At 45.2% G+C, this 14,889-nt stretch overlaps 5 protein-coding genes across 5 annotated transcripts; 2 read left to right on the top strand and 3 right to left on the bottom strand.

Annotated features, from left to right (window-relative positions):
- Positions 1–232: 232 nt before the first annotated feature.
- Positions 233–1,209, top strand: AOL_s00054g304 (uncharacterized protein; the record flags this gene model as incomplete). Its single annotated transcript, XM_011121620.1, has 3 exons — positions 233–539; positions 627–673; positions 745–1,209. The coding sequence occupies 3 exons, from the start codon at positions 233–235 to the stop codon at positions 1,207–1,209; spliced, it is 819 nt and encodes a 272-aa protein (XP_011119922.1).
- A 137-nt stretch (positions 1,210–1,346) lies between these two features.
- On the bottom strand, positions 1,347–2,157 carry AOL_s00054g303 (uncharacterized protein; the record flags this gene model as incomplete). The annotated part of the gene is made up of 2 exons (XM_011121619.1): positions 1,347–2,031; positions 2,093–2,157. The coding sequence occupies 2 exons, from the start codon at positions 2,155–2,157 to the stop codon at positions 1,347–1,349; spliced, it is 750 nt and encodes a 249-aa protein (XP_011119921.1).
- A 459-nt stretch (positions 2,158–2,616) lies between these two features.
- AOL_s00054g302 (uncharacterized protein) lies at positions 2,617–3,991 on the bottom strand (the record flags this gene model as incomplete). Its single annotated transcript, XM_011121618.1, has 4 exons — positions 2,617–3,000; positions 3,073–3,361; positions 3,473–3,860; positions 3,967–3,991. The coding sequence occupies 4 exons, from the start codon at positions 3,989–3,991 to the stop codon at positions 2,617–2,619; spliced, it is 1,086 nt and encodes a 361-aa protein (XP_011119920.1).
- A 3,217-nt stretch (positions 3,992–7,208) lies between these two features.
- AOL_s00054g301 (uncharacterized protein) lies at positions 7,209–8,676 on the top strand (the record flags this gene model as incomplete). The annotated part of the gene is made up of 4 exons (XM_011121617.1): positions 7,209–7,350; positions 7,465–7,756; positions 7,833–7,966; positions 8,048–8,676. 4 exons carry the CDS (start codon positions 7,209–7,211, stop codon positions 8,674–8,676), a joined length of 1,197 nt encoding a protein of 398 aa, XP_011119919.1.
- Positions 8,677–9,987: 1,311 nt separating this feature from the next.
- AOL_s00054g300 (uncharacterized protein) lies at positions 9,988–10,332 on the bottom strand (the record flags this gene model as incomplete). Its single annotated transcript, XM_011121616.1, has 1 exon — positions 9,988–10,332. One exon carries the CDS (start codon positions 10,330–10,332, stop codon positions 9,988–9,990), a length of 345 nt encoding a protein of 114 aa, XP_011119918.1.
- Positions 10,333–14,889: the final 4,557 nt, after the last annotated feature.

Below are 14,889 nucleotides of genomic sequence, written 5' to 3'. Positions count from 1 at the left end.
GCCGCATTAATTCCCCAAAGACTGCAACTGGGGCATGCACATTCCATCCATGCACAATTTTAAACACCAAGACTAGGCCCCACGGGGTTAGATCGAGGTAGACTGTGCGGCAGCCGGCCCCACACACGTGATGGTCGATGGCAGCAATTAGCAAATAGTCTGCGCTAGCCAGGGAGAACTTCGATTTCATTACCAATTAGAATCAAACGGCGGCCACTTCTGCGACACAACGATGCTCACCAATCGCATATCAGAAATATCATCGGGGACAAGCCCGGAGTCCGAGGATCTCGACATCTTCGAATCCTCTCTCACGACAATCTTCAACGACGTGCGCAACCAACATGGCGAACCAGGCCATTATGTGGCTTATGCTTCTCCCAAACACGGTGAGATCAAACTTGGCTTAGCAGATATAGAGAAGGAACAAACCAGCTTGTTTTCTCACCATCTATGGAACGCCGGTGTCGAAGTTGCGGGGATGATTGAAACTGGGGAACTCAATGTCGAGGGTGAAACAGTACTCGAGCTTGGAGCTGGTATGCATCTGAAAACCTGTTCAATTGACCGGTATCTATTATATCAGTTAAATTCAGTGAAACTAATCGAAAGTATATTATGTTAAGGGGCTGCTCTACCCAGCTTGATATCAGCCATCACCGGGGCAAAGACTGTTGGTTATCTTCCATACAACCTCCCCAGCGGCGACGGACTGATACCAATATCACAGCCATGAACTTCTAGATTGTGGTTACGGATTACCCAGCACCAGAAATCCTCTCAAATATCACAGCAAATATTGCTTTCAACCAATCCAAGTTCATTTCTTCGGATATCCAAGTTTACGGCCATACATGGGGGGAGCTTGATGAAGAAGTCGCTAAGAAGCACGCACATTCATTCACGAGGATCATCGCTGCGGATACGTTATGGATGACCTGGGAGCACGAGAACCTAGTCAAGAGCATGTTGCATTTTTTGAACGATGGGCCGACATCCAGGGTGGTTGTTGTCGCAGGACTCCACACAGGACGGCAGAAGATGGCAAATTTCTGGGACGTCGCGGCGAAAAGTTTCGATATCGATACCATTAAAGAACGAGACATCGATGGCATAGAAAGAGAATACGAGGCCGATCGAGGTATAGAGGACGTTGTGGAGAGAAAGAGATGGTTGATCATAGGGACCTTAAAGAAGAAGTCTTCTTAGTAGACGAACTAGCCCCAATATTGCGCAGCGTTTAGTCAGTCATATTATTTGCTACAGCGAATGCGAGCGTCTATGTGTATACATGAAATCATCTAGCGAGCTTCATTCTTGTACTAAATCTGCGTGGGTATCATACCTTATGCCTTCCGGCGAAATGCGACGGTGCACACTGTGCTTCCTTTCTTGCCTCCAAACGTGAACTCGGGGTATTTTACTCTTCCCATTTTCTCAAGTCCACTATTACTGCTTGTCATTTTTTTTACAAGCTCATCCTCCGTCCAATTGCAGCTAGTGATGAGCATAATCCCACCCTCAGGTTTCAACCACTTCGCCACCTTCTCTGGATATACTTCATATATCCTCCTCCCCGAACCATCATCAAGCATTTCATCGCTCAGTGAGATCGCATCGAATGTCCCTTTATCCAATATCACATCAAATCCGCCTTCTTCGGCAATCCGCGATCCGAAGAAATCCAACTCGGTGGAACTTTTTATTATATCCAATCGAATAAACTTCACACCTTCGGCATTCGGCGTTTGTTCTGCAATATTTTTGGCCAATTCAACTGATCCTTCGGAATAATCTACTCCAACCATTCCATCTCCTTCAAAATCTCCATCTTCGAGTAAAGAAAACAGTAAATGCCCGTTTCCAGTTCCAACATCTAAAAACGTTGTTGTGGGGCTTAATGAAAGGTCATCAGATGTTAAGTATTGATAAATCCGGGATTCACAATCGGAATCTGAAAACCATACGGTGCCAATATCTGATGGATTGGAGGAGTGGTTTGTGAGTTCAAGGGCATAAAGCGAGTCCCAGCTTTCCAGAGTTAGTCAGTGATGTGTGAGGGATAGATATACAGGAAGCATGAATCCCTTACTGGGCTTTTGTGCCGAGAGCACTTGGTGTTAGGTGCGTCTCATCTTGAGACTCCGAAGAGGACATCGCGAAATTCTAACTTATATGAAAGTTAACATATATGCATATGTTGGAAAGCTAAGCCTGGAGGTTGAGAGAGTTTGAGTGGGCCTTAACCTTGTCGACGCCGATAGTACTCGACAACTTAAGCTAAGTTTAAAGATTTGGATTTCACAACACATAAAATGCAACGTTGTTGTTCAACCCGTCAGTCGAGTCTGTGTAAATAAGTATCTACATTACCCTGAAACCACCTTACATCTATTGTTGGTAACTTACTCCGTATCAACGCTGGGTTCTTCGAGGCAAAGGAGGTTTTTTTTTTTTTTTTTTTACATGTAAAAACTAGGAAGAATACTTGTGCTCTAAAAGATATGAACCGATAACTATAGTCTCCACCTGATCGATTGCAACCCAGGAGAATCCGTCCTCTAGCTTTCCATAAAGGTCAGAGGAAACAGTCCAAAATCTCCGCAAACTACTTTATTACGCTGGACCGATATCATCAGCTCGATAGGTTTGAGAGCCTTGTAGGGGGCCCATCTCCAACTCGTTAGTCCCTCGCCTTCGCATTCTCTTATCCTCCTTCTTCCACTCTTTATGCCGCTGTTTGTCTTCCTTCTTAGCATACTTTTTCTCTTCCTTCGCCCTCTTTTTCTCCGCTTTGATCGCCTTCTTTTCTTTTCGAGTCAATCGAGGGAATTCGCTATCCGGACCTACGAGAAAGCGACCTGGGTGGAAAATATTCCAGGTCAGGCAAGCCGTAGCCATAGGTGTTGCTTCGAGAACATAGAAGTACCATTCTGTCATGGTAAGCTTCGTTTCGAAGGAGCCGGCTGAGAACTCGACCAGACGAAAGATAATTCGGATCTAGACGGCTCAGGGAGTTAGTTTGGTTATTTGATCAATTGAGCATCTTGGTCGAAATGGAAGTATACTCACCGCGATCATGAGCAAAGTAAAGTAAAGAATAATAAGTAAGCGCTTCCAACTCGAATCTCGGTGAATTCCATTGCCTTGGTTTCTTTCATTAACGGCTTTCACTCTGAATCTCCATGCGAAAACCGAAAAGACGAGGATCCAGAAAAGCTGGAACCCGATACCGCCCATGTAGATGTTAAGTCCGAGTTTTACTCCATTTGCAGCGTCGATTTTCTCCTGTTCGGTCGAATTCGAGTCTGTATCCCGAAATGAAGCCATAGAGGCACCGACAAGCTGGACGAGAAATGCGCTATCGGCTCATTAGTAACTAGCCCCTTACCAGTATACCGGCTATATATATATGCTAGGAGAGAGAAAAAGGGTTTAAGACGTTTGGGAGAGGGGTTTAATGAGGACTAACACTATATCCAACCATACGAAGATAACAGTCAACCATTTTGCTTGAATGCCAGCAACTCTTTTATCCTGAAGGTAATACCATACCATCCGCCCGAGTACCATGTATGCATATGCGTTAATAAGTAATGGAGAAAGATAAACAAGAATGCTAGATGGGATTATAAGGCCTTTGGAGAACGGATCTTGTGTAGCTGCAGCACGAAGTCCGAACGAGGTGGTTTCCCAGGCGGCGCCGACGATTATGACCCATGAGAGACGCCATTTGTGATGGTAGAAGGCCTGGAAGATGTGAATGAGAGCCGAAAGACCGAAAACCGCGGTGAAGAATATGGCGGCTGGGAGGGATGGGCAGTAAAGAAATACGGTTTGGGAGTCGGGGCTGGTGAAGTCTGTAGGGTGTGAAGGATTGGTTGAGGTGTCAGTAATTTTGGAAACTTCTGGGCAGAATTAAGGGAAGGAAAGGAATTTGCAAATCTGCAAGTTTTATTTATTTACCATAGCTAGAACAATCAAATCCCATTGTGGAGACTGAGGGTTACTTCCTCCAAGAATTAAACAAAACAAGGGAACAATAAATTAAGAGCTAGTCAAAGTTTCGACACTCGCAATGTTTGGGTATAACTCTAAGATTAAATGATATTTCTAATTGAAAGATCAATAAAAGCTTTTAAGTTTAACGATGATGGCAAGAACGATAAGCAGTGAGCCCGAGAAAGCTGCAACTCCACTTGTAAAAAAAGCGCAACCGACTTCGTTCGCAATTGCACTTTGCTTTGGCGTCTTGGTCTAAAGATTTCATAGGGAAGGGATTTGAGGAAGTCTGTCCTTGAGGAGCGGTTTATATAAAATTCCTTTTTTGTAGTATGCCCTCAATGAAAATAAGGCGTATATGATTGGTCTAGTGTTCCGGTGTATGTGACTGCAAGGTGTGATATCGGCCAAGTATGATCCGAGAGTTTACGCTTTATAATTTGAATAGATAACGAGACCACCTGTGTGAGAGTGCATGCATGATCCCATGAACCGGTATATAGGCGCATGTTGACCTAGGCTATAGTAGCTAGTAAAAGAGGCACAACATCGAGGACGACGAATTGTTAGTGGCGCGAGCTCGCGAAAGTCTTGGCCAGCACCCAGCTACCTCGTATCTTCATCCATTCTGTGATCATAATATTGATAAAGTCACCAATATGGCCAATGCCTCCACTCATGTCGTGGCCACTAACCGTTCCAGTCAAAAATTTCATTGTCTCAATCAGACTTAAAGCATTTATTCGCTATGTAGAGAGATGGGTACACGACATATGTCTGAGCCGCAAGCGATGCTATAGGGTTATAAATCCTTGGGCATGTGCTTATTTGTGGTTGGATGTCCTTGGCTCTTTAGTCACTAGCTTATAAGGCCTAGTAAATCTAAGGGGTATATTCCAACAAAAGAAGCTTGAAGGTTAGATTTACACCGCCAGGTATATGACGATTGCTTCCGGGTTCCGGGTGTTTCTGATCGATATCTTAGCTTTAAAGTTATTATAAAATACACTTATATGAACTTACCTTGCAGACTGCGCCAAGTTTAAAACGTCTGCATGCTGCATGCATGCAGCGGAAACTCATTTGGTTTTGCTCGAGTACTTAGTTTACTAGTTCTTAATATTGATTACGTTATTAATTTTGAGCTACGAATTCACGAATATGCATATGTGCCTTGCAGTCCAGCTCATAATCTTGTATGCGAGGATAGTCCATATAATTCAATCAATTGAAAAACTTCGTCGGGAAGAAGAAAACATGGCTTGGCGGGGCCCGATTGCAAGCCACCATAGTCCAGCATATTGAAACGAGTTCCCAGATAATAAAAGCTATCTATGCAATGCCATTGACGTTTTGGAGGATTCCCCAACAATATATCGCAAAACGGCCGCGTAAGAAGCTGAGTAATGGACCCTAAAATTGGTGTCACTAACCCGCCAAGCCGCCATCAAACGTGTCTGAATCGGGTAAGCCGCTGTTGTATTTTGGAGTTCCCCAACACCCTATTACAAGCTTACATGGAATATTGGATTTTTGATAATGGGAAAGGTTGGTGCGAATGGAAATTTTCTCGAAATAGATATAACTGCCGAATATTCGAGGTCCCTGAAATCGCCCGGATCTAGGCGGGACGAACGAGGTCTCATGTTGGTGGCCTGGAGACTAATGCCATGTAGAATGGATATAAGGTGAGGTGTAGCATGGAGTTTCCGAACAGCCTATATTTCGGGCCCGCTATCGGGCTGTCGGTTTTTCGGGGTTCATTTTAGATAAGCGCATCAAAGGCCAATCTTATGCAAAAATACCTTGAATTGCCAGAGAAATAAGGATATAATCGACTTTGGGAACTATGTGAATACGTGTTCATGCCAACTACCATAACGTTAACTGAGTTGCGATTACGTACGCTATCGTGAAAATGTCATCTAGATGAGCGGAATTCGGGGTCTCGAGACATTTTTATTCCAAACCTCTTGACTTATAATATATAGCTATTTTCGGCACGTTAATATGATATCATGATCGAGAGATAAAATCCGGGCCCGCTAGCTGTAGAGTGGGTCTACAGGCCTACTTAGTAATTAACAAATATACGTATAACTGTTAATTAACATAATTACTCTCACCCACCAACGTCATAAATATTACTGTCTTAGAATGGCAGAATTGGAAATTTTCGATCATAGCTACGGACGCTCTTCCTACAATGATAAAAACCACGGGTATCCCTATATTCGGCCCTTCACCTTAAATTTCGACCTACATACTTCATATTGAAGGATAAAGGAACAATTCCAATACAGCACCACTGTAGTGCTCATAAGCATGCCTAGGTCCGATAAAAATCGCTCCATTCCAAAACTTCGATCAGATATAACCGGTTCGCCCACCCGCAGGGATCTGCTAGGGCTAACTTCTTTAAAACATGATCGATTGAAAGGCTCAATCGCATTAACTTAATTGATCAACTTAATCTTCAATACACAAACATCGGCAGCCTCGGTTGTCTACATAAATCTAGTTAATCTTTCCTATTCTTCTAGGTCTGGGTACGAGACAATTGACTATTATTAAGATAAAACAAATAGAAAAAAATTATTCTTCATTCCCCCCCTACGCGACAATACTTAGTCAGATTCTCCGCATCGTTTAACATACTCTGCTTGGCGAAAACCGATCGCTCACAATTGCACAATGTGATACTTTCCGTGTTGTTAACCTTGTTACACAAAGCGGTGAGCTAGATCTCGAGAGCCATGATATACCCGCATATACCCCCCTGCCGGCTAGGCGCATTACCATATGCCATGTCCATGTCCTTAGACTAAGCCTACTTAGCTAGAAGACCGGATGCGATGCAGAGAGCCACGGCAGTAAATTTACGTAAAACGCAGATGGTAAGTTTGATTGAGGTATCGGTCTCATAGCGACCATGAATCCAACTCCCTCAATTGACTCTATGATCTACCCTAAGCTAAAAAGCTAGAGGGAATTTGAGCATGAGTCTATATAATCAAACATAGGTTAGCTTCGAAGCCATGCGTAGGAAACGTGTTAAACTTTTTAGGATTCGATTGAAGACTTTGAACAGAATCTTCCTACCCGGGTCCGCGGATACTAATTAATACCACAAACCATAATCTTTGATTAACTACTCTATATCCAGTCTAGAGCCGAATGGTTATAATTTTGATGTTTATTTGAAAATGAAGAGATTATCTTCGAATATCTTCAACTTCGCACTTGCGACCCAAATCCTAATTTTTCTATGCACTGGGAGCGTGTATGGACTCATCATCAAGGTTAGACATTACGATTTTATCAGGGGCGGAACATATGACTTGACTTGTAAGTTTCTGCTTATTTAGCTTTGGATTTTCTTTCCGTGTCCCAATATCATCTAATATCGAAGTTATGCATATAAATATCGTTGATACTAATCAAGAAGTTTTTTTAAAATAGTGTGTCGCCCACTAGGCGCAAACAAAGTAGTCCTTCTTGAAAAAGATTGCGATGGAATATCATCGATGCCGGGGTGGAGGGCTCGTGAACTAGATGGCCCAAGCTACCAACCACCCCGTACTGTGCTTGACTTGTTCGGACCTCCGTTTGGACCAGTCACCGAGGGCACATACGAAGAGCCGAGGCCCTGGGCCGCCTGGATGGGTAGTCTCTTTTACAATAAGGATCCATGGAAGCCGATTATGTTTCGCAGCTCGTATAATCCTGAAGAAGGATATGAGTGGCGGTTACCGTAGGTTTCCCATAACAGTTCCGACTTTTGAGGAAGAGATCTATACTAAAGAAGCAACTTATTCTTTCTTAAAAAGGTTTGAAACCCAACGGAACGGCCAACCATTTGTTGTTACACCGGCAGGCCCCCTCCGAGCTGGAGATACACTCGACACTGCCAACAACGTGGATGATACTAGCATGACGTTGCTTTATTATCCAAGCCTAGTTTGTACGTTACTATCTATCAAAGGGATTCCACAAAGTTTGTGTGAGCTAAATATTAACGTATATGATTGATATCACGATGCAGCATGCAATAGCCCCTCTGGTCGGGTGCTTCGACGCGCACCTAGTTTCAATCGCCCTAATGCCCGTGTCATTCTTGACTACGAGGCCATCAAGAGATATGGAGACGCCGATTGCCGTACTGTACAGTTCATTATATCCGATGTCGGGTACATAGATTCATCGTATCCGATTCTGCCACCGGAAGACCCTTACCCGCTAGATCTAATCCCAATAACTGAGGAGAGCTCTTCTACTGGTGGTAGTACTACAGGGAGTTTACCAGAGGTAAATGATCAAAGTTGGACTAGTAGTGCATACGCAACTTCCTCGGATGGAAGTGATACTATCAGTGAGACTAGCTCTGATGAATTTGACGACGACTTAATGTCAGAAGACGACCCAGAGTGGGACGCCTTAACAAAGGAGCTCGAGGCGGAGTGGGAAAAAAACGGCCAGTCTTTTGAAGACATCAACATGGATGACGCCAAAGTCGAACAGGTGATCAGACAATATTGGGCATCCCCTGAGGCTGAAAATTTCGATCAAGATGTTTTAAGGTACCAACTTGACAGTCTAGGAACCGAAGAGGATTTAGAGGCGGAGATTGCCAGACTTGAGGACGAGGATTTGCAAAAATTCTTAAGCAACTAACCTAACTGGCTGGCGCGGAAGGCGGGTTCAGTATGGTATGCATAGACTGAAACGCTTAGTATGCAGGACATCTGTACATACATGACTCCTTAGGTCACATTCGACCTAAATCGAGATTGCTTTAGAGTTATTATTAGTAGTTTTGTGGTTCAACGACGATTGCCATATGTATGTATGTACAAGACCATATCGAGATATCCGTCAGCTGAGAGTTATCGATATCAGACCATGCATGCATCTCGGTTTTCCAAACATTGTTGTCAATGCAAAACTCTGTTTCAAGAAGTTGGATGGAAAAAGATTTTGATAGCCCCCACAATTACCAGGGGATTAGGGTCTTTTAGGAACACTTAATTAAGCCTTACCTATTTCTATTCTCAATAGCTAGCACTTAAGCATATCAATAATGTAAATGTTACATGATTTGTCAGCAACGCAAATAATGAAGTTTGTGTGAAGTTGGAGATGGATCTTATAGATTTGGTTAACGAACCGAAAGATCGAAATACGAGCGGTAAAATTAGATATTCAGGGTTGAATAGGTACATAAAAGATGTGATCATATCCGTCAATTGCCTTTTAGGAACATGATGAAACTTGTAAAACCCCCAAAACACCATACTCCAACCTTATCATTTACAAGTCTATACGCTCATGTCATCACTGGAGAATGTCTGAATTGGAGCGGGAGTAGCAGGCTAACATCAATCAAATACTTCTAACTGTGGTAAAGAAACTATAGCAATAAAGAAACGTAATATGGGGGGATTTCATTGCATGAATCTGAAAATAAACCCGATGAATGAGAAGGTTCATATCCCAATATCCAATTAAGCGATCTGAAGAAGAAAGAAAGAAATAAATAAACAGAAATAGTGTGCTATGAACGATTGTATTTCAAAGAAGATTAAATGAAAATGTCATGATTTGAGCAAATAGATGCAAGTGGATTGAGTGAATATGGAATATTAAGGGTCGATTGAGCTGCCCAATTTATGCCATGGAAAAAGGGAAACCGTGGCCCTAGGCAATGTGGTTCGGGTACCAGCGACGTACTCAAAGATTTTGCCGCCCCGTTAGAAAGTAGTGTAGTACTTGCGAAATATTTGACCGCAGGTGATATGCCGGAATGGTAAACGAAGGTGACCGACAGGTGGCGGGCAGCCGTGATATACTATATAGGCCCTATAGAGGAGCCTTATGGATGTCGGATATCTTTGTCGGGGAAAGATACCGCTATGAAACCAAACTATGGAATGTTTGGTAGCAGGTGTAGGTTTTCGGCGAGTCGAACCAGCTGAGAGCCTTCCCTTACGAGGCGTTTTCGTCGCCATGGCTGCCCTTAGACAGGTCTATTTTACGGATAGGAGACAGTATAGAATCGTGGCTCGAGGTCTGCTGCCTATTTTGGGGAGAAGGGGTCCTCCTATCTGCAGCGGAATTTGGAGCATTCGACTCATCTGTCGAGCGGCCGTGAGTATTAGCCCCTCTACTTGATGACTGCGGGGCGAGTTCGGCTTCAGTCTCTTGTGGAGTGGTAGCCCCGCCCTCGTTGTTTGGAGGGGGAGACTCACCGGTGGGGGAACGAGCTACTCCTTGGAGGACCCGGTCCTTCGTTGTCCTCAAGGTCCCTGCTAGTTCGTCAAACGACAACATGATGACTGATTTCTCAAAGGCGCCTGGGTAGTTGGATGGCTGGAATGTTGAGGATGAGGAGCAGCGGTAATAACCAAAGGACCGCTGATACTGGATGTCCTTCTTTATATCTTCAAGGGCAGCGAATAGAAGGCTGAGTGGTGTGTGTTGGTGTGAGGTTAGCTGTCTGGAGGAGACTTAAGCTGAGCTGCCTCTTAGCCTCTTCTGAGACACTGTTTAAGAACCTCCAACTCTACCTCGAATCCACTTGTGATGCAACCACAGGGAACGGGAAGACCATTAAGAAAAGGCAATCACAATTCCGAAGCGGCAGGCCTGCAGAACGGGTCTCGTGCGGATAGGCTACTCTAAGAGAGTAATGCAAGACGACCTAGCAAACGGCAAGACAGTTGTTTCGATTTCTTACTTAGTTGGCAATCCACTGGATGGAACAGGCCAGGTGACCAAGCCCAATATGTATCCTACTCCTAGAATCGACGCTCTAATTTGGTCTTGACCCTCACAGAACGGCGGATTTTTTTTTATGTCGACCCTATCAGGCTGGGCTGGCGGATTGAAAGCGGCGCTCGCGCTGTCTCCGTTGCGTCCTATCCTTGAACAGAAACTAGGTGCGAAGCTATGACTTGCAGATCTAAGTTAGGTCCTCGAGTGCGAGCGGAGCAACGACGATTCGATTCTTCTCAATGGGGATAGTCAACCTTTGTGATCCCGTTTCGACCCTGACACATTTGACAGAAGCCCTACTATGCTGCAGGTACCAGGTTCTCCTGTTCCAGGCCCATAGGCTAATAGGTCTGACTTTTTGTCTCAAATTCGCAAGATTCTTGTTGGTCCGCTCTCTGTGATAGTATGGGATTGAGAATCCACAAAGTTGCTATTCCTTGTCGACTTATAGGCAGTCCGACCCGAACAAGCTGTTCTTGTTGCTTTTTACAGAATGGGATGGACCGGAATATACCAGAAGTACTAGCTTCTCTAGGCCTCGTCAATATTGGGCCAACCAAGGTAATTTGTCTTTGCTGCTTGAAATGAACGAAACAACAGTAGTGCCCGCGAGCTGATTTATATCAACAGAGGAGATCAGCAGCAGGCGGTGCTTCAATGAGGTAGTCGGCGAGGACAACGCTGGCTCAGCTCTTCTTTGCATGGCAAGAAGAACTAATTTGAGATGGTTATGTGCAGCATCTATTTGGTATTCATTAGCCTGGGAAAATTCAGCACTCAATGGCTGGGACAGGACAATCCAAGATGCATATGCATGCTGCTAAAGGCAAGCCTTCAAGCCTCACAAAAGGAAAACAGTTCTAGTACCTGTCAACAGTTTTCCCGCATGGCTGGTGTCTCCTCAGGCACCCGGAATGTGGTATTTTTACATCGTCTCCGATTTACTGGATAACGAGAACTCGCATTTGGACAATACTACGAGGGATCTGCCGATTAATGCTGGCCTAGGGATCCCGTCCCTCGAATCAATGTGTTTCATCGCGGGTCGCGGTCAAGGCAAACAGCAGACCATTCCCCTTCCGGTCGGCGATATCGAGGCCTTTATGCCAGTATATGTCTACCTGCAATACGTCGATCTCATGGAGAAAAAAAACTTTTTCTGACAAGACAAGACCGGGTTTACGAAGGTTTGATCTCGAAGTACAATATGTTTGGTCAAAGACGACTAACACACGCGACTGGTGCAGGATACGTCGCACTGGCCGGATCGCAGAACTTGACTTGGACTGTGGCGTTGAAGCTAGCGCGGGCGAAAATTTCCAACTTTGGCAACCGTAATTTTTATTAACCAACCAATATGTCGGTACGCTACGAAGTTGGGGTAGCCTAGTCCATTACAGTCCCTAATTTCGAGAATCATGACTGCAGGCTGAGGTGGCTGTGTATCGGACCTTGCCTCGACACACCTTGAGCTCGGTTCGACGTAGAAATTAGGAAGCTCCTCGCTCGCTTGACCCGACTCTACTGGCGACGGTGGAAACGTGGGTGTTTCTGCTGCAGCTTGCCTAGCGAAAAACCAAACCTGAAGATGCGTCGGGGCCTAAAAGGAAGCACACTGCGAGATAAGATTACCGCTCATCGATGGATCTAGATTTTCCTCTGTAATATCGGAAGCAACGGGGATTTCGAAATATGTACACAATTGCTTCCTGCAGCGTTACAATCGGGTCTACTCCGTACTGTGTTATAGTCAACTATGTTTCGCAAATTCGGGGTCGGCGGCGTGCATTGTAAATTGGCGAAAACTCTTTCACCGTCGAGAAAACGGTCCGTTTCGCCAGTTTCGGGTGGGCCAGGGACTAAAAATCTTATTCTGACGTCAGGCCCGTGGTCAATTGGTATGTTTATCATCTAATTATTAGGATGTGGATTTCGATCCTTCCTCTGGGATGAGTTTAACTTGAGGCAAGCGTCGACATCTTGGTTCGTTTAGGGCTGACTAGAAAATTTTGTTGCAACTGATCTTTGATGTAGATATTCGGTTGATTTCTCGATTCATGAAGCTACAAGCTAGTTCCTTAGCTGATCTGAGCTGAGTGCCCGAAGCACGCTCGATTCTACTTGCCCGAGACAAAAACTCAAAAGTAGAGTTGGTCGGCTCCCATAACTCAAAGTGACTTTAATCGATGCAATCTTATCACCGATTGCTCACCGGAGGGCCAGCTCCACAGTTTCTCGTCGTTGCTTCCTACTTTGCAGAAGTGTAGCTCACCTGCATGCTTGCTCGAATGCAGTATTCTTCTGGACCACGTCAAATTCTCCACGACAAGACGCTGGAGCACCAACCCAGGCTAAACTATTCGGGGCCACTAGCGTCAAATCTGAAACGGAGCCCCGTTTTTGTGGTTGCTTCTTCGTGCGAACCTGACAAAGGGCTAACAAACAATTCTTTGCAACCGATCGTGCGAGTGGTGGTTCTTGTGCCCATCAGATCTAGCCAGCATTCAAGCTCAAGCACAAGACTATCACATCACGCTGTACCTACAGCCAGTGACAGGACTTCGGTCTCATATTACTACTGTTTTATAACTGGAAAATTCTCGAAAGGCGCTAGGGACGCTATACCTGCAAGCCAGCTTCACGCCTTCAGGAACCAATACCCCGCTTTCGTCTTTTCCGTTCCCGCGGCACCTGGTCTCCTTGCCCTTGCACACGGTTGATCTATCTGCTTCGGTCGTTTTTGAGTTTGTTCCTTGGGCTTGAAGGGGACCTATTGTGCTTGTGTTCCTTCAGCATTTCTCCCTCTTTTTGCCTCTTCCTCCAACAAATCATATCGCCTTGCGAGACATCGGGCTTTCAGATATCCTATTCTGCGCTATATCGGTGGTGGCACTCAAAGAACTAGGCTATCTCGGGGGAAGGCTCGGTGCTCACCTTCGTTACAAAGGACGAGCGAGCCGCGCTGCAAGCCTGACGCCTTGCTCTGCTCACCCACCATAACTGCAATCAGGCGACTGCACGGTTCTGACCGGCGTCGTACATTTTGACTCTCAGAATTCAGTTGGCGTCGACAAAGCCATAAGCTCGATCGGGTTTCCTTTTTGTTTTTTGGCTTCCGACAGCTGAACTGGCTAGCCACGAATCCGATCGCGAGGATATCCTTCGACTAACACCAGCCATAGAGCCGACAAGGGACTCCCTCTCCGTAAGGAGAGACAAGAGCAGAAAGAAGAAGTCCCTGGCTGGGATTGTGAGTGAATACGCCCTTCATGTCGCCAGCACAGTTGATGCCAGGTATGTCATAGTTAGCCCGTTTTTTAACATCCCTCGTCAATATACCCTGAACACATTCTGCATTGCACCGCTTTTCCCTTTCTACCTGTCGCCCAAGAGTTATAGGCCATTAATGCCCGTGTCTACCACTATCTCCCTTTGATAGCGAGATATTCCGGACGTTCCCTTCCTTCTCGCTCCTTTTGCCTCCCTTCAGTTACCTCGCTTGCCTTCTTTGCGGTTTCAGATCTGCTCTCCTGCTTGGTCCCACCTATCACAACAGCTGGCCCGACAGAAACGAACTTTATTACATCCTGAAAGGTGTTTTCTGCTTTCCTACTATCCAAATGGAGAGCTGGATACCGGTGACAGACGAAATTACTGTACTGGATTGAAATTCGTATCGGTCACAAGATATCACGGTTAGAAGACAAAAAACAAAACAAAGGAGATACCAGCCATCAAGAGCAAGTAGCTTTGGGAGGCGCCACATAAAAGGAGAGTTTCTTGAGATCCTCCGGGTTCCGGTCAAGTTTTCACGGATAAAGCAACATTTGGCTGAACTTGACTATCTCCCCGAGGCTTGTGGCTCGAGCTCTTCCTTGACATTGACTTCCCGCCTCTCCTAAGCCGACCGACATGGGATGTTGCTAGGCCTGAGAGGGATATTCCGTTGAGGGATCCGGAGGGCATTATTTGGCTATCAGTAGCTTACCTCTGGGCACTGACCATTGTTCCCCTCTAGCTCCCAATCCGAGGAGCCCTTACCTGCTATGCACATATATCTTCGTGACGACTGTTTCGAAACATACATTCTACACACGATAGCATTCTGAGCAC

The sequence above is a fragment of the Orbilia oligospora genome, assembly GCF_000225545.1.
Source record: "Orbilia oligospora ATCC 24927 unplaced genomic scaffold scaffold00054, whole genome shotgun sequence".
NCBI lineage: Eukaryota > Fungi > Ascomycota > Orbiliomycetes > Orbiliales > Orbiliaceae > Orbilia > Orbilia oligospora.
The sequence above is the reverse complement of the archived record's forward strand: the minus strand, read 5'-3'. Positions and strand labels throughout refer to the sequence as shown.